The sequence below is a fragment of the Cheilinus undulatus genome, linkage group 20 (assembly GCF_018320785.1).
Source record: "Cheilinus undulatus linkage group 20, ASM1832078v1, whole genome shotgun sequence".
Classification (NCBI taxonomy): domain Eukaryota; kingdom Metazoa; phylum Chordata; class Actinopteri; order Labriformes; family Labridae; genus Cheilinus; species Cheilinus undulatus.
Window position 1 is genome coordinate 26,075,165 of NC_054884.1, and position 22,441 is coordinate 26,097,605.

Genomic DNA, 22,441 nt, shown 5'->3' on the forward strand with positions numbered 1-22,441 from the left:
CCTTTCAGGGGCACTGGTAAAGTGGTATTGTCTATGTGTCCTGTGTGCAGAGGCTGTTGTCCTTGGAGTGGGAAACCCGGGCTCAAATCTGGCCTGTAAATGGAAGCTAGACTTGTATCCACTTGGTGCTTTCTAGTCATCTGACTAATCAAAGTGCTTTTTGCATTGCAGGTCACACTTATCACCCAGCAATGGTGGAGGCTGCTATGTAGAGTGCATTAACCAGGGCTGCCAGCATTAATGCACCAATCCCAGTTTGGTTAAGGTCAGTAACTGGTAAATTCGTTTTTCAAACTGCATTAATTACATGCTTTATTGTTTTCCTTTCCATTTGTCTTTGTTAAGATAACTGCAACATCTCCCTGCTGCTACAGTGGTGTAAAATGAGTCCCCCACTGCTCCTTAATGTCTCATTTTAGTTTGAAAAACTCAGTCAGCTCAGTGGACAAGTCAAAAGTTATCTGCACCTTATGTTATCAAACATTTCAGTATTACTCTTCCCTCATTTACAATTTTAATCCATAGCAAGTTCATGGTCAGGTTCATGTCATTTGATTTAATCTAATTGAAATTCCTTATTTTTTATGTTGCTGAACAGGAAGTCAATTTACCTTAAGTTTAAGACGGTACAAAAATTCAAAGTAGACCAAAAACAGTTTTAAATGCAACACAGTAAACTTTCATAATGGCACAAAAAGATTAATCTCAAATAACTATGGAAATTTTGAGATTAATTGTGATCTAAGAATTTGACAGCCCAAGTATTTAGTATTAGCCATTCTCACTCATAGGTGTTGCTGATGCAGAAGTCGTAGCAATTTAAGGTTAAATATCTCACCCAAGGACACACTAACATGTGGCTGCAAGAACTGGGGATTGAATCCCCAACCCCAGACAGATGAATGATTCCACCACTGAGTGGCTCCTTTCCCCACTCTCTCACTCCACAGTTTCCAGCTCTATCCACTGTCCTTTCTCCTGTAAAAGCATAAAGTTACAAAAAAAAAAGGGATTTTCAGTAATTGTTTCCTTGACAAGTTTTTGTTTAATTTGGACTTTATGCTGGATCTGTTGAAGTGAACCTAATGCCTCTATGGTGCAACCAAACAATCCTTTGCCGCGTATGGTTAAATGTGGACTTCACACCCTTATTTAAGATAAACTTATACACAAGAGGACACAAATTTAATGAATCCGGAATTAGGACTGCAGCATGAGACTTAATGACCCCTGTTTTTCTGAAATTTCTCACTCTGACTCTGGTCATTTTCAGCTTTAAAAGTTAAAAGCTGTCTCTAATAAACAAATCTGTCTAAATATGCCACACATGCTCACCCATGTGTGTGGAGGCTTCTGTTTCTGCTGAGTGAAGCTTTCTATGACAGATGTTTTCCTTTTTTTGCTCCAGTCGTCTGTCAGTAGCATTAAACACATTAGCTTTAAAGGCCAGGATAACCCTCACCTCACACTACGGGTGAATGTAGATCTACAGGGTAACTCCTTTTTGTAGACTGAATTGTACAATGTGTTGGCACAGAGCTCAGATAGACTATATCTGTCTGTGACACGACGTTCCCTCGTCTTCCTGTTGGCTTGCTGCTATTATTGCTGCTGCTGCTATCTTCAGCTCTGACTGAATTAGATCACTAGTCCGCACACTTTGGCGCCTAATCACCTGTGGCCCCTTTGACTGAAGGCCTAATAAGTCAGAGGGGATGACTTTTTCTGAGAACTGAATGCTAATCTGTTGGAGTACTTGGTCCTTCCCAAGAAAACCTCTGAATACTACAGTTTATGAGGAAGTAGGTGATTATGTCCAGTATTTAGTATGTGCTAGTGACAAGAGCAAGAGGGAAATAGCATTCAAACTTAGGAGTTATGTGAGTTAGCTGCTGTCTATGCTTCTATTTACTGTCTTCATAACAAAATTTCACATTTGAAGCAAAGAGGTATACCAAGAAGAGGAGTCGGGGTGGTTTCTGTGGTAGTGTATTGTTAGAAGTCTTTCAATCTTTCAAAATCCTTTCATTCCTGCTCTTGCAATCTGCTGGTATGGGCATCTTCTCACTGAGGTTCTGAGCCAATCCCATTCTTCCATGACCTCTCTCGATCCAATAATCCTGCTGCTGTCATATTTGAAATCTGTTCTCCTCTCCTCCACAGTCTCTTGTTTGAGTGCAAGTGCTGCATACCCCCCTCCACCCCAGTTACCTCCATTATATCTCACCAGTGCTCAGGTCCAGCTTCTCCGTGCCATCCTGTGTCCCCTCATTGCTACTTCCAAGCCATCTCATCAGGTCTGGGTCAAACTCCTCAGAAGCCCCTTCCTGATCTTATCCTACTCCTTCCATCACCACCAGTGGCTAGACTCCATGAGGGGGTCTCCTATACTGCTGTTCTCAAAGTTCACAATGGAGCCAAACACATTTCACATTTCCAAACTTGTATAATAAATTCTCTGCCCTCTTCCATTCTTTCTCTCTTCCAACTCTAGTGATCAGCTGATTATGGGTGTTCACTCTCTTGAGTACTAATCAAAACAGTATCTGTCATCCTCTCTTTCACAGTCAGTCGTTTCAGTGTGGACACTGCAACCCTCCTCCACCCCAGCCACCTCTGTTCAGTTCATCTGCATCTGGTCCAGGTCCGCACAGGTCTCCTGCTCATCTCATCCTGCATACCTCAGTCTTCTCATCCAAGCTACCTCATTAGTGTCCCGGTCCAGCCGCCCAGAAGTCTATACCTCATCTGTTCATGCATCCCTCATCAACACCACCAGTGTCTAGACTCTATGGGAGGCCTGCTGTCGGTGTCACTACCTCTTCAAGTATGTGAAATCATCACGTCAGAGTCTACTGCCAAAGACATTACACATTTCTCTTTAAAATAATTGTTAAATGTGTCTTAAGTCTCTCCTGATCAGCCACAGAAAAAAAGGAACTTGATTAAACTTGGATTTTAAAAAAAGGAAAACAAGATAATGGTTGAAGAGTAGAGAAGGTGTAGATGATTTTTGACTCTCCACTGAGTTTTTGAAACTGATGTGAGACATCAAGATGCAGTGGTGTCCTTATTGTCCATCAGTGTGGGTTTAGTGTGGCTTATCCTAAGTGTCCTAAAAAGAACAATTGCACATGTGATTAATGTGATTTGAAAAATGCGCTAAATATACAGCTAATTAATTGCAATCAATGTTGACAGCCCTAGTTTTGCATTTATTTGGTAATTAAGAGACTGTACTGGTCAAACTTTTGCTTTAACTTGTTGCTACTTGAAAAAAAAGTTAAGAGGAAAGTAAATGATGATTAAGTTTATCCATGGTGGACATGAATATTTGTATTAGATGTTTGAGAAAATGTGTTTTTATTTCACTGCTGGCATTTTTTGTCAGGAATCTGTGACTCAGTGGTAGTATTGGTTGTTTCTTTTTTTATAGATTTATTTTTGGGCATTTTCGTGCCTTTATTAGATAGAGGAGGACAGTGAATACAATCGGAAACAGGGTCAAGAATGGGGAGAGACATGCGGTAAAGGGCCTCAGGCCAGATTCGAACCCCGGCCGCCTGCGTACATGGGGAGCGCCTTTAACCACTAGGCCACCTGCTTCCCGTATGGGTTGTTTCTTAACTGAAATGTTGGGGGTTCAATTCCTGGCCTCAGCAGTCACATTTTGATGCATCCTTGAGCATGACACTGGACCCCAATTTACCCACACTGGGGCATGTGGATGCATATGACAGGGATTTGTTGAGCACTCTACCAAAAAGCCTCTGCCATCAGTCTGTGAATGGTAAAAGTGACCTGAGTAGTCGGGTGACTAGAAAAGTGCTGCACAACCTCAAGCTGATTTATCATTAACCATTCAGCTGGACTATTCCTGATTGACTCTGAACATACGTGACTCCTCCTTCTCTGCTAAGGTGAGCTTCCATTGGCGGGGAGAGGATTTAACCTGCTGACTCTTCCTGGCAGAGACATCAGTTTCCTCGTAGGTTAGTGTGACAGAGACTTTGTCTCACTGAGGTTTCATCCCTGGTGTGCAAGCATTGAGCTGTTCACAGAGTAGTGTGCTCTATAGTCTTTCTAACCTATCACCAATCCCCTCATTGTGGCTGATCTATTTTGCAATTAATTGAGATACATTTATAATAAAGACAGAAACTGACAGGAATGTTTCCCACAAAATTATGCTTGCATTTGTTTTAGCATCTAATATGATGAAAGTGTATAAACTGTGGAAAGAATTCCCAACTTGAGTCCCAACTTGAATACACCATCAAATCTTGATGAGTAGCTCTATCCTAGGAGACAAAAACTAACCAAAATATCAGTTTCTTTTTTTATCAGAGTGGGTTTTTAAATATCGGACTACTCAGAAATGTGACAAGTTTGTTTCAGGTGTTACCTCTAGTATGATTGCATAATACGGTCTTAACACAGTGAATACTTCCTCTCTAAATTTAGCAGTTACATCACCTCAAACTGTCTTTCTAACAAAAACAATCGATTATCGGCTTAGTAAAGGCTTGAGACGGCTGTGTCATGAGAGGATATCCCTGGATACTGGTCCTGTGTTGAAATCAGACGCCTCACTCCCAGCAACTCTGTTTAAAAAAAAAAAAAAAAAAAAAAGAAAAGGAGAAAAAAAAAACATAGGGGGCATGCTGAGCCAAAGACGTGGAAACACAATGGGTTTATTGTGAATGCTCTAACATGGATGGAGGAGCAGTATAAACAATTTGCTGTAAAAAGAATGCAATAATTAATAATGACACAAATCCAGTCTGCACAATGAGGCAACGGAAGAACTTGTGTGAGCTCTACCAAATGTTCTCAAATGGAAATATTACAACTCTACTAAAACACTTAACCAAGACTGTAACCATCCTCTAATAATGAATTTAATGGTTTTGGATGTTTGCTGAACAAGCTAAGTTTCCTCTTATTTTGACTTTTTAAGAACAGGCTCAACAATCTTCTGTCCTGTGAGGAAGTTCCAAACGCCGCCTCGGTAGAACTCGTTTCCAAATGTGTAGAGGAGAGCGTTCCAGATGGGGTTTGTCTTTGCAAGAACTGGAAGCACCTGCAAAAAAAGTATTCCCATTATTAGTCAAGTAATTGATTATTCATTTTTCATTGTTATTTAGCCGTCTGTGTACAATCACAATAAAGTCCCAAGCTGGCTGAAAAACATAAGTGGTCAAATTCTCAGACGGGTTATAAACAAATCCATCTGGATTATTGAAATCACTTTATTTGGAAGTTAAAACTGAAGCTGAGCACATGAGAAATATCTTTAAAACCCCTTCTCATGCAGAAAAGCAATTAACAATACAGTTAGTCAAAACTGAACTACTGTAAAATAATATGGACATCGTGTCTTCATTTTAATCATCTGTGCAAATGTGAAGCTAAAGCCCTCTGTGAAACATATTGCACTGGTGACATCTTCTAGATCTAGGATATGTACATATTACAAAGGAAAACAAACATTTGGACATAAACAGCATGATAACATCAAACTATAACAGCAAAATATATATTAACAAAAATGTATTTGGTGTGGAATTTAGCTGTTTTAGCTTGACCTTTGCTCCATCTGTTTAAATAGGGGAGGAGGGGTTTATCATAATGAATAAATATCACAATCAGTTTGTTTCCACCACTATCTGGCTCAGGCAAGCAGACACTTCCAGATCTGTAAAAAGCACAATAGGGCCAGAAATGCATTCTGTGGTTTTTACAAAATCAGGTCTTTCATGCAGTGTTATCACTGAATCTTTTTCAGACATGTGACTACTATGATGTCGTCCATTACAGTGGACAGTGGTGTTGACATTTGGCAACTAGATATTGTAGTAGATAATTACATTTTAGTTGTATTTGGGTGTCATAAGAGTAACTAAATAGAATCAGGCTACTCAACACAAATGTCACTCAGTCTGTCAAATGAGGTGACTTAGGTGATTGTTTAGTGTTTCATTAAAATATCACAGTAAGTCATCAGGCATTCCCAAGTACTCATTCTGCTTTCCACAATCATTCAGCTAGAAGTCGACAGGAAACAGGGTGATGGAAACACTGTTTAATACTTCATAAAATGATTTGCATGCATCTAATACTGACATTCAATCTTTCTTAACTTTCTAATTACAAAATGTGCACTACACTTATGAATATGAGTATTTATTTAACTGGAGTTTTTATTGAACTTTTACATGCAGTGACATGCCCCTCTAGCCATTAAAAGCAGGGTAGGGGCAGGGTGGACAGACTGTGTGATTTCACATGCAAAAGGTCTACACTTCAGCCAGTTAGAAGGGGGAGCTCTAAGTGTTTTAGCTTCACTCCTAGATGGCTGTCACTCTGTCTACTGAGATACAGTTCATGGTCTTGCCAAGAAATGATTTTACTAGTAATGTTTTTTCTTATTTGCCTTTCATTTTATTTGAAAATAATTTGTAAGAACTTGAAGGCTCATTTAGCTGTATTCTTAAAAACAAAACAACAAAAAAACGGATTTTGGAAATAAAATCAATGACTGTCATATTAAGACAACACTCATGGGAAAAATGACAGAATCCCAAAAAATAGATCAGTGTAATAATGAAGCAGACTTCTTTTAAATTCAGTCAGCCAATAGCACATAAACTTCCATTTCTTTTTATCATCCTCACTGTATATTTTTCTGTTTTCCTTCAGCTTATTACAATAAATCAAAATAAATGAATGCTCACCATCCTTAGCTTTGGAGAGACAAGTTTGGCATTAGAAAAGCAGGCATAGACACACATGACGACGTAGGGGCCCCAACATGTCAGCAGTACTCTCAATGGCACACTGGTGTTAAACTGAAAAACACAGGTTCATGTGACACGTTAGACACAAAATATGCACAATAGAGAGCTTAGAAATCTTGTTGGTTTAGTGTTGACAATTTTCAGCTGGAAATAGGGAAAAATATTTTGCATTCATTAAGTTATGGCTTTAAAATCAACACTTGTGATGTGGGAAGATCTTCAGATTTTACTCTCAAAAAAAAAAAAGGCCATGATTTCATAACATTTTCTAAACCCATTACATTATATGTGATATCTTAGAAAGATCCTGTTCTTTTACAATGGTTTCAAGGCTCCTAAATAAAGATCTTGGCCATCATATCTAACACATCCTTTACCATTTTCAGTAATTCAGTTTGTAGTTGATGGAACAATCAATATTGCACTTTATTGACTATTATCTAGAATCCTGTTCAAAACAGCGCTAGAAGTCTATGAGTTATGTCTGAAGCTGTTCTCTTCGATGTGGGTAGTCTGGGTTCAAATCCATTCATTTCCTGTTAGTCATTCCCGGCACTTTATGACTCTATCCTATCTTCAGTAAAGGCAAAAAATTTCCAAAACCTGGACGTTTATCTTGCTAAGCACAATCTGCTCTTTTGAACTCCTTTCAACAGGGGTATTAAACTCATTACTTGGTCCACTTCCTCTGATTCTGGATTATGGCCCTCAGAGGACTTTCACACACAGTATGTCAACTCCTCCACCAGGGGGCCCTCAGTCAAAACAATGACAAAAGATAACAAGCAGAGGCATACCACTAAACTCTGCCAACATTGCAGCCCAAACCAGGAAGGCTACTTTTTACAGCCTTTCTCCCTTATTACATGAATTTCATCCATGAAACAAAATTGCCACTTTGCATTTTAGCAAGAACACCTCATGGAGAGCAGTTTTAAAATTAAAAAAAGCTGATTTAAACAGGAAGTAAGAAGTGGAGGCAACAGAACACATCTCAAGTAAGCAGCACTTCACATGAATGGGATACAGCAACAGAACGACAGCTTCATGTGGACTGACATGAAATTTAAGACAAATATATAAGCGCACTCTCGCTAAATCTGGTTTAATGGAAGTCTTGAGTTTCCAGGGATTTTCTAGGATATTGCAACAGTGTTACCCTGTAGTGGTGGATCTTCTTGAAGTGTCTGTAGATGGCGTCATAACATGACCACATGGTGTAACATGGGAGCAACAGGTAAAGCACCACCAGACTCAGCATGTAAGTCACATAGTCTCTGTGGAAAAGATAAAAATGGCAAAATATTAAGTTAAATATTGATTCAAACACTACTTTGTGCACATATTGAGTTAATATGCTATTACCTGTCCCCTTTGGTGTAGTCAAGCGTGCAGCATGTCTTCATTGGTTCAAAGTCAAAGACGCCCCAACCCATGAGAGGAATAGCAGCCCAGAAGATGGACAGAACCCAGATGAGGCCGCACATGGTCATAGTGGTGCTCCAGAAGAGCTTCTGTCCTGCAGAGCAGACACACAAATGTAGTTGTTTTATGAGTTTATGATTTTAAGAAAATACAGTTAATGGCCTGGGCAAGGCAGACTTCATGCTAAAGGATTTTTAAGTTCTAACTGATTTTAAAAGCATGGGAGGCCATAAACACAAGGGCATTTCCAAAATGTGTCAACATTATAACCTTCAATTCAGTCACACCACAAGACAACACACCTGCTGTCTTAGGTAAAAGTTTCACAGCGGAGATTCCACAGGCACTATGTCTCACAGAAACTTGTGATCAAATGTGATTTCAGAGGAAAAACAAATTTACAGTACAACTTCCCTAGGATGCATTCTAGGTTTTTTTCGCAAAAAGAAGAGATGAAAAGAAGAAATAAAGACAAAAATCCTGGCTTAGAAGATGGTACGTTTATGCTCACTGCCCTGTTTGTGAGCTGTAAAACTATGCAACATCCAGTTGGTGATGCTTCTCAGTCTGCTCATTCTCTTTGCCTTTGTTAGTTTCCAGTTCAAAGCAACCCATTGAATCCTATACATTTGATATTTAGATTTCAAGATCAGGGAGGCTGACTCAAACTGGAGCAGGGAAACAATCATGACACCACACACTTGAGGATTATTTGGACAAGAAATTGGTCGTGGCCAGCCTTGGGCCTAAAATCGTCTAATGTATAGCCAGCCATATCAGCTACTTTTGTTCAGGGAGGTTGTCTGCTTTTCAACAAAACCAAAACAGCTTGAACTCCATTTACATCATTCATGTTGTGCATGATGCATTATTTTTCAAAACTCTAAACAAGATCAGACTTATTTAGATGGAATCGGTAAATATCCCACATAGTTTCCATGTGCCCTTAATACATACTCTTTTTATTATCCCTCTACATGCATTCAGTTTACTACAATTTGACCACAAACACATGATCAGACATTTCATTTACTAAAAAATATGTACTAATTGTCATATTTCCTCTGGGGGCAGTGCAAAAACAAAACCACCAAATTCAATGGTCTAACCCTTAACTATTTCCACTATTTTTTAATATATTTATCTTATCGTAACCTCATTAAATAAGGTTGGATAATTGACTCTTTTTGTTTCTTATGCGAACAATATCCGTCTCTTAATCCAGTAGTTTCCAGCGTTTTCTCTTCAAGCAACCCCTTCTTGTAACAGAGCTAAGCCCCCCAAGGACTATATACTGGACTCAGAGGTGCAGCACTGGTGATATACTGAACTTACTGGTGCAGCACTGGTGATATACTGAACTTACTGGTGCAGTACTGGTGATGAATGGAACTTACTGGTGCAGTACTGGTGACATACTGAACTTAATGGTGCAGTACTGGTGATATACTGAACTTACTGGTGCAGTACTGGTGATATAATGAACTTACTGGTGCAGTACTGGTGATATACTGAACTCACTGGTGCGGTACTGGTGATATACTGAACTTACTGGTGCAGTACTGGTGATATAATGAACTTACTGGTGCAGTACTGGTGATATCTGTCCCAGGCAATGGCAGCCAAGAAAGAGATGGAGGCCAGGATTGATACCATCCCTTGAAAACCATGATAGTTACATCCTTCCACACCAAATGGCCAATATCTGAAAAACACAACAAGAACTTCAATCAAACTCCAGCATTCAGAGAATACAGCCTAAATCTAGTATTAAAAAACTCAACTTGCATGTTCATATACGATTATAGAGATTGGTGGTAACATTTAAAAAAAAAACACATAAACACTATGATTAGACATGACCGATTTTAACATCCTAACTGCTTCCCTGTCTGTATAGCACAAAGATACCTACATACGCTCTTTAAGGCATGTGTTATTTTAAATCATTTAATCCTAAATGAGCTCAAATTTAATAATCACATAAATAATAAACTTGTTAATAATCTTGAAAACACTCATATGCCTAAGGCTGGGTATTTTGACTCAGTCTCATTTTTAATATGTCATCAGTAGTCAGCGATGACATTTATGGTATTGGATGTTTCGAATATGTGCCCTTGCCAGTCATGGAAATTTCTTGTGTGAGCTATTGGCATCCTTTTGCAGGGTGGAGAGGACGTCTTAAATGCCTGGTCATGCTGGGGGATCAGCTTGTATAATGTGGGAAATGGGAAATTTTCAATTTGACTCTCAGTTTAAAATGCCATGCACCCCACACCTCACCCTACCCCTCCATTCCTTCAAGAATCAACTCCAAGACCACAATTCATCATTCTGCTCCTCTCAAACACATTATACACAAAATAATTTAGCTTTTTACACAATACTTGTATCAACTAAACCTGGGGACCCTTTGCAAAGTTGTAGTTCTAGTTTTGAGGCCGTTTCATTTTTAATTATGCTCACATGGCTCATTTAACTGCATCAATTTATGTTTACACAACACATACATTACATAAAGAGCAGTGCAGAAATGAAAGAGGCAACAGGGCTGCCTTTGTGGTTAATCTGGTCCTGCTGATGAATCAAATATATAATATGTAAGAGGTTTAAACAGGACAAAAAAACAGTGTAATGTTTCTTCATTTGAAGATTCTGTGATGTAATTTTCAGCAGGTTAGCTTAACAAACGTGAACTTTACACACTGAATAAAGTGGATTGTGGATTGGATTATGAAACCCAAAGGCTTATTACGCTTTTGCCACACGTTGGCTATTATCAAACACTGCGTAAGCCTTTTTGGGACTTTAAAAAGGAACATACAACCTCTACCATGACTTCACTGCTCATAGATGTAAAATACACTATTGAAACTCTGTGTGCCGTCATCTTGGTACCTGAGATAACTGGCGTAAGCAGCTACAAGTCCATTTATATTCAAACTGAGGTCAGCCAGTGCGAGATTGAACACAAAGAAGTTACTGGGAGTCCTCATCTCCTTCACTCTGAGATAAGACATAATGCTGATCACATTGAGGAAGAAACCCAGCAAGCCTGAAAGAGAAAAATGAGAGAGTCACCCCTTTAAATACTGTTAAAGTCTGATTTTCTAAGCACAGTCATAAATCTACAACAAAAACAGTGGTCCATGTTTAAAGTTCATGTGAGGAACTCAATTGGTGATTTTGGCAACCCCTGAAAAAAGCAGCTTTGTCATTTTGCTAATAAATAATCACTGGCAAAATAAACGCTCCTATTTTACCACTTCAACTGACACCTACCCTGCAGCAGCAGTTTTACACAGTAAAATAGCCTTATAGGGGGCACCTTGCAGTTATGTCTGCACATATATTATACATACGCTGTTGTCCTCAAAGTGGGCAGCTTGGGTTTAAGTCCTTGTGGCTCCTTTTCTGCACATCATTCCTCACTATCTCTCTCCCCAGAGTCAAATTATATCCACTGTCTTACCTGATAAATGTTTAATAGCCACAAAATAAGCCAGAAAAAAATAATACAACCCCAATTACAAAAAAACCGGGATGCTGTTTAAAATGTTCCAAACAGAATGCAATGAGTTGTGAGTCTCAAAAACTCATATTTTACTCAGAATTGAACATAAACAACATGCCAGATGTTGAAAGTGTGACATTTTACCATTATATGAAAAATATTAGTTCATTTTGAATTTGATGGCAGCAACACATCTCAAAAAAGTAGGGACAGGGCAATGAAGGCTGAAAAAGTAAGTGGTACTACTGGAAAAAAAAAACAGCTGGAGGTCAGTAACATGACTGGGTATAAAAGGAGCATTTTACAGAGGCAGGGTCTCTCAGAAGTAAAGATGGGCAGAGGTTCACCAAAACTGTGTCAAAAAATTATGGAACACTGTCAAAAACATGTTTATCAACATGAAATTGCTTTGACTTTGATTATCCCTCCTCTCTGATGTACGTAACATCATCAAAAGATTCCTATCAGTCGCAAAAAGCTCATCTAGCTGTTTTTCACTAGTACCACTTACTTTTCCACCCTTCTTTTTACCCATCCATACTTTTTTGAACTTGCTAACATCGAATTAAAAATGGGGTCATGTTTTCCATGAAAAGGTATCTGATACTTTTTTTTTGTTCTATTGCGAGTTTTTTTTTTTTAATTCAAATTTTAAAAAGCGTCCCAACTTTTTTTGGAATTGGGTTTTTAAGTTTTACTCAATGGAAGTCTTAAGTCTCTATGGGTATGATCTTGTTTTCTTATGTAAAGTCACAGGAGCTCTAAATGTTTTAAGTTGTCACCAGTGTGTCATTAGATTAAGCTGCGTTAAAAATGCTTACTCCAGACATTACAGTGGGAAAAATAAGAATACAAAATGATGCATGTTAAGATTTTCCAAACCAAGATGTTTTTCTTATGTAAACAGTCATGCAGAGGTCACTGTCTCTTTAAATGGCTTCAAACATGAACTCCTGCATGCTTCACTTACCTCCAACAAGAAGCGCTGTCCCGAAAGCAAACATGTCAAAATCCGTGAATCCCTCCGGTAATGTATACGCTGCCATGTTGAACTGTACAAAAATTTAAAACTTTGCACAAAAACACAACTTATTATTTTTCCCTGATGTGTGGCGGAGCAGCGTCTCCTCCAGAGAGACCCTTTATAAAGGCTCTTTCACGTGAAAACGCATAAAGACACTAATCTTTATAAACCCCCCCAACAATCCTCACAAGAATGTCCTAACGAGCTCACTTCCTGCAAACTTCCTGCAACTTTGGGATCGACCAAAGTTGCGCGTGTGCGCAGCAATTTTATCAAAAGTTAATCGATTTATTGATCCAGGTGTGATTTCTATAAATGTCTGTAAAGTTTGGCTTCGACTCAGAGTAGATAGAAAAGTTTCCTTCAACTCATTTGACCTGGTTTGTTAAGCTAGCGGTGCTGAGAGACAAAAGAGCAGAGAGAGGGGGAACATGGGAAATGTTGTTTTTCAGCAAAGTTATGGTAGGCTGAATTTAAGAGACTGTTCCTCCACAATGCAAACTTTTTTTCTATTTCAACTTCAGTTTTACTTGATGTCTCACTTTTATATTAAACAATTTAAGAGGTCAATAATGATGTGAGAAATGCTGTAATTTTAACAGGTTGAAAACTTAAAGTTAGCTGCTTGTAATTGTGGTTAAGGCCTATTGCTGTGCCTTTTCAACTATTTTCATTCGTCTGTCCTCATAATTCAATTAATGTGTCATACTGTAAAGGCTGTAAAGCAACCTCAGCTTGTTTTTTGCCACATGCGATCACATTTACTCCATTTTAAAGAATAGCATGCAGAAATGTGTGTCAAATTCACTGTAAGACTGCATTTTTAATCGACATCACAGAAGCTGCTAAATTTAGGGTATGGTATGTCTATTTGTCATAAATGTCTCAAAAGTAACAATGCAAACTGCAACACATCCTTTTTATCCACTATAAGTTTGTCAAAATGAGCAATACTTTGAAATACTGTGGGACTATAAATAATATATTCTCCATTGTCTTAATCAGTGATAGTATCAAAAATGTGCCACCTAAGATGCTCTATTTATTTCAAAAGATAGTACCGTTGGAGAGGAATGAATACATCCAAAACTGCAGGAAGCCTGCTGCACACTGTCTAAACTGCACAAATACATTGACAGGATTTTAGAACAGGAAGCATTTCCAATGTATTTGAGAAATTTATGCAGTATATGGGAATGCATGCAATCTTGTTAACTGAAACCAAGACAGTTCTTTCATGGGTGCCATAGTTTAAAAAAAAAGCATGAATGCCACTGGCTTGAACCGACATTTTATCAAAATTGAAAACTCTGGAGTCATAACAGCTGTTATAGTATCGGAATACCTTATTTCATTCATTAAAAAACCTGCGACAAAGACATGTTTCACCTGCCTTGCAATGGGCAAATCATGCAAAGTAATAATGACACAGGACATGCCTTTAAACTGGTTCAGTTGATCTTTATCTTAAATATGACCAAAAAGATAATAAGTTCCCAAAGAAGTGCAAAAACAATGAAAAGTCAATGCATGAAAAAGTGGATATATAGAAAACACACACAATGTGTTAACAGAAAGCTGAATTAGCCCTGCCCTTTCTCTACAATGTCAAATCACTTTATAAAAATCAAAGTCTCTCTAATCACCTAGATGTAATAACATAATCATCATTTGAGAAAACAAACTAATATTACAAACTTTTCCTTATATTTTACTGACTTAAAACTCAATGTCTCTAACTGCTTAAAACTTCTTTACCTCTGCCAGAGCAAAAGCAACAAAATAGTTTTGGATCTGTGCATTAAAAGTTTCTGCTGCTATAAATCCAAACAGGACGCCCTTAAATAGTTTGTCAGAGGCCAGAAGCAACAGAGTACCAACCTCACAAAGACACAATCAAACAATCTGCTAATCTATAGCAGCTGAGTGTAGATTAACAACGTGAATGTGGTGGATTCAGAACTTGTAATCTCTGTATAGATGGTTTGCATTGTGTGTTATAGCTGGTTTAAAGAACTAGCAACAACTTAAGTCCACTGTGCAACAAATGTCTGCCCTCTCTGTGTAGACTATGGCAGGCAAAGGAGCAAAGCTACAAGTTTTGTAAACACAAGAACAATAGAGAATAGCAGACACAGTATCTCCTCTTGTACCATCTTTAATGGAAGAAAGCTTCACCAAGGAAAAAGAGCACCCTGTTTTTCATAGAGTGTTTGCAGCCCAGCAGTGGGTGAACACATTAATACATTGGCTAACAGTTAATTACATCATCCTAATCTGCTGGTTTCACAATGAAACAAAGGTTTCAGTGTTGAATTGCATGTGTCTCGACTGACTCAAATGATCAGGACTGAAGCAAATGTTTAGTCCTGTAGAAATATGAAACTTTAACAGCAGACATTGTGAAATCATAAGAGCAGACATCAATGAATTATATAACAGCTGTCAGTACAAAGTAAAAAGAAAAAACAAGTTAACTACAGCTGAGTCTTTTAATTAAAGTGATGCAATTTCTGATTTTTGATTGTATTTATGTAACAAGCTGCCAACTCTTAAACTAAATTTAGCATGCCAAAGCCAGAAGTGGAAACGCTGAGTGACACATTTACTTAAGTACTTTACAAAAGTACACTTTTGTGACAGAGCTGACTTTTTCTTGGTTATTTTCATTTAACACAACTTTAAACTTCAACTGCTCATGTTTCAGTGATTAATTTTGTGCTTTCCACCATAACATATTTAAGTTAAGGTTCATTTCATGTTAAAATTTAACTTTTGCAAATGTTAAAATAATATAAAATTCCCTCACTGATCACTTTATTAGGTATACCTGTGCAATTGCTCATTAACTCAAGCATCTAATCAGTCAATTTAAACAGACTGGCTACAGTAGCACACCGCCACATTGGACGTAACACCTGTCTGCTAACAACAGGAAACTGAAGCTACAACTCACCCAGCATCACCAAAATTGACAATAGGAGACCTGAAAAGCATTACCCGATGAGTCTCAATTTCTGCTGTAACATTTGAATTGTAAGGTCAGGATTTGGAATTACACAGTGCAAGCCTGCCAACCATGACATGTTCAAAGTTTAGTCAAACTAAACCAGGGGTTTCCAACCTTTTTTCTGGTCCCCTCCTTTGGCAGATTTTTTTCTTGGTGCCCAGCCATCATCATACACATCAGCACCTAAACATATTGAATGTCACTGCACATAGAAAAACCCTATCTCATGCAGGTTTGATGTGGTAAAGGATGGCTCTCTCTTTAATATCCTTTTATCATACAGGTAAAGTCAAGATTGAGATATGACCCTTCAAATTTTCTTGTCTTTTTTTTTTTTTTTTTTTTTTTTTAGTTGTTTAGTGTAGATTCATTGTTAGTCCTATATATACCGGGAAGTCATCTCACAAAATTTTCAGTGCTTTGCTAAGAGAGTAAAATGACACAAATAGTTTTTATTTAACTTTACAAAGCTCTCCTGTCATTGCTTCAGGGCCCACTTAAAGCAATCGGCCCTACTTTGGAATCACTGACCAAGACCATGAGTGCATATGTAAATGCATGGATTGCTGCCATGCATGATACAATATTTTAAGATACTTTACGGCAGGGGTTCTCAAACTTCTTGGCCTGCAACCCCCCAGAAAAAGGTGTAAGAGAGTGGGAACCCCCACTGTATGAGACGACAAGATATGATACAGTGCTATACAGTACACTTTCTTGTCCCCTTGGGGAAATTTTTTTTGGACTTTAGTAATGCAAACATGCAGCTACCACCACAGTAATAAAAGTGATTGGCTGATTAGACACAGTGCTTGTACAAGTGTTCGCCCCCTTGGATGTTTTACTTTTTATTGATTTTATAAATCCATAATGGTCAATATAATTTGGCTTTTTGACCAAAAAAATACCCAAAAGATCTTTGATGTCAAAGTGATCTTGGATTTCTACAAAATATTTTCAATTAAAGAAAGATATGTAAGGTAAAATCAATGACTGCATAAATGTTCTCCTCCTTTAAATGACTGACCTAAATCAACAGAGTCCAGCCAGTTGGTGCTAGTAGTCTCTCAATTAGTGAAACTGGAATCACCTGAGTTTAGTGAATGTGTCTCAGATGATTGTAGTATAAAGAAACCTGAGTCTGGAAGGTCCAGTCTCTGGATAATCACTATTCCTAGCTACCATTACACCATGAAGACAAAAGAACACTCCAAGCAACTCAGAGAAAAGGTTATTGAAAAGTATAAGTCAGGGGATGGATATACAAAATTTCCAAGGCACTGAACATCCCCCCTCAGTTCAATCCATTATCATGAAAATGGAAGGAATATGGCACATGTGAATCTGGGATTTCAATCGCAATATTTTTCTTCTGATTAATTAATTGCAAAAGTTTTGACAGCCCAATTTCTATTTTTTCTCAATTATATCTTACTTTCCCTTGAATAACTGACATTTGTTTCCCCAAGTTCGGCAAAATATCAAACACGAGGCTCTGTTAAAAGCTATTTAAACAGAGTTTTCAAACACTCTGGCAGATTTGAATCTATAGTTATGTGTGACTGGGGCACTGATATGGCTCAGTGGGTAGAGCAGGCGCCCATATTCAAAGACTGTGGACCTCAGTGGACCTCTCTATCCACATTTCCTGTCTCTTTCAAGCTATCCTATCTAAATAAAGGCAAAAAAGCTAAAAATTAATCTTTAAAAAACAAGTACAACCGTTGTTTAAAATCATATTCATGTCTGTGTTACATATTCCTTGTCCTAGAAGTGAAAGGGACAGAAATATAGGCCAGATGCAGGATGTTTCATTCAGGACAAACCTCCTGAAAGAAATGGAACAAAGACGTAATCATAACAACAAAAGACAGAGACACGGCTGGATTAAAGGATTTGATCCTGGAGGACAGTCATGTCTTTAAACCTCTGCACCTGGGGAAAACCAGTACAGACGGTGACAGTGGCATGTCGGTCATTCATAAAGTGTGTCACATTCTCACACAAAGAACCACAAAACACAAACATGAGCCTAAACCCTGGAGAGCAGCAGTGGTCGAAGTGCTGTTAAAACTGGTTTAAGATCAGATATTACATGTAATAAAAATATCAACCTTTAAAATAAAAGGTGGGGATGCTCTTAAGCATTAAGATGATCAGAATAGAATCTTAAAACCAGTTTTTAAACTGGACTGGTCACGAAATGTTGATAAATTTCTACGTGGGGGGTTAAATGACAAGAATATGAGTTACATAATACAGTGAATAAGGGTTTTAACTCTACACTGCCATCTAGTGGCTGTTTGTTGCTATGTTCAAATATGATGTAAATAAAAGTCTGTCAGTGTAAACATTGCAAATTTAAAGACACAAAAACTGTAAGGGTTAATTTAACTACTTTGAGAATTAGGAGCATCAATTATCTTTGATAATAAAATATAAATTAAATAAAAAGGTGTTGTCTTATGTTGTATTGTTTAAATTGGCATTTTTTATTCTAAGTCCAACATTTGTGAGTAAATGATTTAATTGAAGGTAAACAAAACAATGAAGAAAAGAGAGACACTTAAATCAAAACTGCTTCTGAAAATCAGACTTCAAGTATTTCTGGTTGTTATACAGATTTAGGGATCTCTTTGTGTCTTTCTGCGCCCTAGTCTTATTCTGCTTTATTCAAATCAACTTTCCAATTAAGGATTGTGAATGACTTCCCTTGAGAATAAAAGTGAAATCTATGCAGCCTATCAGCTCTCAGGAAGCAATAGCCTAATCGTGTGAATGAAAATAACCCAAGTCCCTCACTAATCCCTGCCTATCCTTTTTATCTCAGGATTCAGACCAGGCGGAGCAGTATGGAGCTGTGAGCCTGCAAACCACCACCATGCATCCGGTGCTCTGTTAGACCAAGCTGTAGGGAATATTTTTATAGTAGTTTAGCTGTATAGACTTTAGGAGGGAAAATGAGTCGACATTTAGTTGCTGCTTTTTGTTTGGCTTTAGTTTTTTTTCCTGTGCTGAGCACTTCATGTCCTGCACAGTGCAGCTGCTTCTTCCACAAACTCAGTGACGGATCAAAAGCAAGGTAAATATACCAACTGTTTAACCTTTTATGTGTTTACTCTTTCAACAGCTTGTGTTTTATTTTTTCTTGCATGTTTAATGATTTTACCTACAGCTCTTTCTGTTCGGTCCCTATGTATGCTGGAGGATTAACTTGGAGTTGCCATTTAATCTTCTTTCCTTGTTACTGCACAATACTCCCACTACCTTTTTCTTGAATAAAAGCTGAGCTTTTAGCGCTTTATACTCAGATAGAAGAAGGAATTTTGGCTTGTCTGCAATAAACGCCGCTACTGTAGAGGCTTTATATTCAAAATCAGCTTTGATTCAGTTTCCCTTTCATTTATTTCTCTATAAAACTGATTGTTGTGATTTTTCTGTTGCAGGAGTGTTCTGTGCAATGATCCAGAGATCACCGTCATCCCTCCCAACTTTCCCACCGACACATCCAAGCTGCGCATCGAAAAGACAGCAATCACACGGATTTCAAGCAACAACTTCCACTACCTCAACAACCTGGAGTTTCTCTGGATGTCTTTTAACTCATTGAACACGTTGAACGTGGACAGTTTTCGAGGTCTTTACAACCTCGATGAGCTCCGCTTGGACGGCAACTCCCTCACCTCCTTCCCCTGGGAGTCGCTGACCGATACGCCAAACCTGAGGCTTCTTGACCTGCACAACAACAAGATCTCAACCATCCCTGCCGAGGCCATCGTGTACATTAAGAATATCACTTATCTGGACTTGTCTAGCAACAGTCTGACCACGGTTCCCTCTGACGTTCTGACAATGTGGCTGAGTGTGAAGCCATCCCAGGACAGTGATTCTTCCAAACTAATTCTCGGTGAGGATCAAGCTGTGACATATTAGGAAACAGGAACACTTTCATTTTAAGCTTCCTTGCATGACAACTTGTTCTTTTACAACACAAGCAGAAGGGATTAGTCTAATTATAGTTATTGTGTGTCAGGTTGTCAGATTAATTCTATTTATTTTGACTCTCTGCCTAAGTTCTCAGAACTAAAATGAGTCATAAGAGTTGTTTAAAGGAGCTGAAGCTCATAAGAGGGTTTCTTATTTTACTGACAGTGCTTTATGTGTTTTTTGCAGGTCTTCATGACAACCCATGGCTGTGCGACTGCCGGCTCTATGATCTAGTCCAGTTTCAGAAATCTCCATCATCATCCGTGGCTCTTATTGACACCAGGCTGAGGTGCGCGGATCCTGAGAGCCTATCGGGGGTCCTTTTTACAGAAGCGGAGCTGCAGAGGTGCCAAGGCCCTCGGGTGCACACAGCCGTGGCTCGCGTTCGAAGCTCCCTGGGCAACAACGTCTTGCTGCGCTGTGGTACAGTTGGAGTCCCCATCCCTGAGCTGTCCTGGAGCCGTGCTGATGGCAAGAAAATGAACGGCACAGGTGAATTGATACCAGATGTGTTCGGGATAGAGTGGTTTCTATTTATACTTAAGTCAGAGTGTCAACAAGATTAAAGTCATTCTTTTGGTGCCAATCTGCTTAACCTACTCAATGCCCGGGTTTTTTTTTTGTCTTTCAGTTCAGGAAGAGATTTCAAAGGAGGGCATCATTTGGTCCATTCTCAGCGTGCCTGCAGTCTCGTACCGTGATTCTGGGAAATACGTCTGCAAAGCGTCAAACTTTGTGGGCACTGCAGACGCAATCATCTCCTTAGTGATCACAGACTCTATCAGATCAGAGGAAGCCGGTGGCGGGGTTTCTAAGAGACCCAGAGGGAAGAAACCTGGTGGCATCGGAAGAGCGGCATACCAGGAGAAACTTATTGCCAGATACGTTCCTCCACCTACCACCACGGCAGCCCAACCTATCATCGAACCTCTCAATGGCAAAGGCGTGACTGGGAAGTATGAGATTGAGAGCTACAGCGTCTCTGATGATGCCTCTCCAGGACGAGGGAAAGGATCAGACTCTCAGAAGCCGTTGGGTATACAGAAGGATGGTCTGGGCAACCTAGTGGCTAATGCCTCGTCTTTACAGCAAGCTCCAGAGAAAAGGATTGTGCGCTCCGTTAAGGTGATTGGTGACACTGATCATACTGTCTCCCTGAACTGGCGAGCCCCGACGGCCACAAACACAACGGAATTCAGTGTCCTATATGCTATTTTTGGTGAGAGAGACATGCGTAGAATCAATGTTGGCGCTGGGAAGAATCGGATCACAATCGACGGCCTGGTACCAAAGACGAAGTATATAGCCTGCGTGTGCGTCAAAGGCCTGATCCCAAAAAAGGAGCAGTGTGTAATCTTCTCAACTGATGAGGCAGCCAGTGCCAGTGGCACTCAGAAGCTCATTAATGTGGTGGTGATCACGGTGGCATGTGTGATCGCCGTTCCCCTGACTCTGATTGTGTGCTGCGGGGCCATAAAGAAGCGCTGTCAAAAGCTGCTAGGGCGGCAATCCAAGGAAATTCAAGACTCGTACGTCACTTTTGAGACTCTTGGCCCTGGAGGCAAAGCAAAAGGGATGGAGGGGGAGTATCTGACCAGGTTAAATCCTGATGAATCGAACAGGTTGCTCTCAGCAAGGTCTAGTGTTGACTCAGAAGCATTAGCAAGGACTGAGGGGCCACCGAACGAGTATTTCTGCTGAAAAATCAAGTGTATGCCACAGCCTCCAGAAGATGCACTTTGTTTTCTATCAGCCTGTGATGTAAATAAGAACCTCTCTGTCCTCAAAGATTTAAAGACTGAGGCCTGTCAGAGGACACTCATAGCTGTGGTTGGATGACTGGATGTATGGAATTGTTTTACAGCCTTGTGGGAATAAAACCACCTCTTAATAGGTGGGCAAAAAGGGAAACTGACACATTGACAATATCAACATGTGCTGTAAATGTGTAACAATAAGCTTTTTTTTTATTATTACCATGCACTTTTAAAGGTGCTGTTTGGTAGAGGAACATGTCTGGAAATGTTGCCCTACACCATTTAAAACCCAATCATGTTTTTTTCCATGATGAAACCTCTGCACTGTGTAAAAACCTTTGTTTTTAAGTATTTAGAGGAGATGAAAGGACCAGCACTTAGTAGTCTGTTTTCTATGTCAGTCTGATGTTAACGTGCCAGGTTTACTGTTGGCTCAGAAACCTACAATACAGCTCAATTCACTGTGTAAATAATTTTGATCTGCAATGTATGTCCATGTATGAATGTACTGTATAAAATAAATATTTTTATATTGATTTATGCTCTCAAGCTTTTCATTACAATGAGGTTGAAGGAATCAGTGCTAAAAAGTTTGTAATAAACAAGGTGTTTATCAGAGTTGATTCCATTGACTAAAATCAGACTAAATATAATAATTGGCAAACAAATAATACAATTTTTAAAAACTGTTGATGATAGAAACTTTGACAAAAAGTGAGTTTAGTTTTCATCAAGGAGACCAGGCCCACCCCTTCCTATACGCACAGGGCCTGGAGGTGTGTATCTATTATTATTGAAATAATATATTTGTTGTTATTTTAAGAGAATTTTGTACAAGTAATCTTTAGTGAGTATGTTGGGGCAATGGGGTAATGTTGGAGGCCCTCATACCAGAGTCTGCCTCGGACTTCACTTAAATCT

The 22,441-nt window shown here is 38.9% G+C and overlaps 2 protein-coding genes and 1 long non-coding RNA gene across 3 annotated transcripts; 2 read left to right on the forward strand and 1 right to left on the reverse strand.

The window, feature by feature from the left end:
• Positions 1–173: 173 nt before the first annotated feature.
• Positions 174–18,689, forward strand: LOC121528920. Its single transcript, XR_005993516.1, has 3 exons — positions 174–265; positions 2,568–2,827; positions 18,607–18,689. It is a non-coding gene; the product is annotated as an uncharacterized LOC121528920 (long non-coding RNA).
• On the reverse strand, positions 4,679–13,168 carry rgrb (retinal G protein coupled receptor b). Its single transcript, XM_041816570.1, has 7 exons — positions 12,713–13,168; positions 11,127–11,283; positions 9,809–9,930; positions 8,166–8,319; positions 7,960–8,077; positions 6,738–6,851; positions 4,679–5,083 (listed from the first exon to the last, which is right to left on the reverse strand). Exons 1-7 carry the CDS (start codon positions 12,786–12,788, stop codon positions 4,943–4,945), a joined length of 882 nt encoding a protein of 293 aa, XP_041672504.1. The 5' UTR covers positions 12,789–13,168; the 3' UTR covers positions 4,679–4,942.
• lrit1b (leucine-rich repeat, immunoglobulin-like and transmembrane domains 1b) lies at positions 18,686–21,837 on the forward strand. The gene is made up of 4 exons (XM_041816568.1): positions 18,686–18,858; positions 19,223–19,683; positions 19,950–20,255; positions 20,395–21,837. Exons 1-4 carry the CDS (start codon positions 18,737–18,739, stop codon positions 21,462–21,464), a joined length of 1,959 nt encoding a protein of 652 aa, XP_041672502.1. The 5' UTR covers positions 18,686–18,736; the 3' UTR covers positions 21,465–21,837.
• The last annotated feature ends 604 nt before the right edge of the window (positions 21,838–22,441 follow it).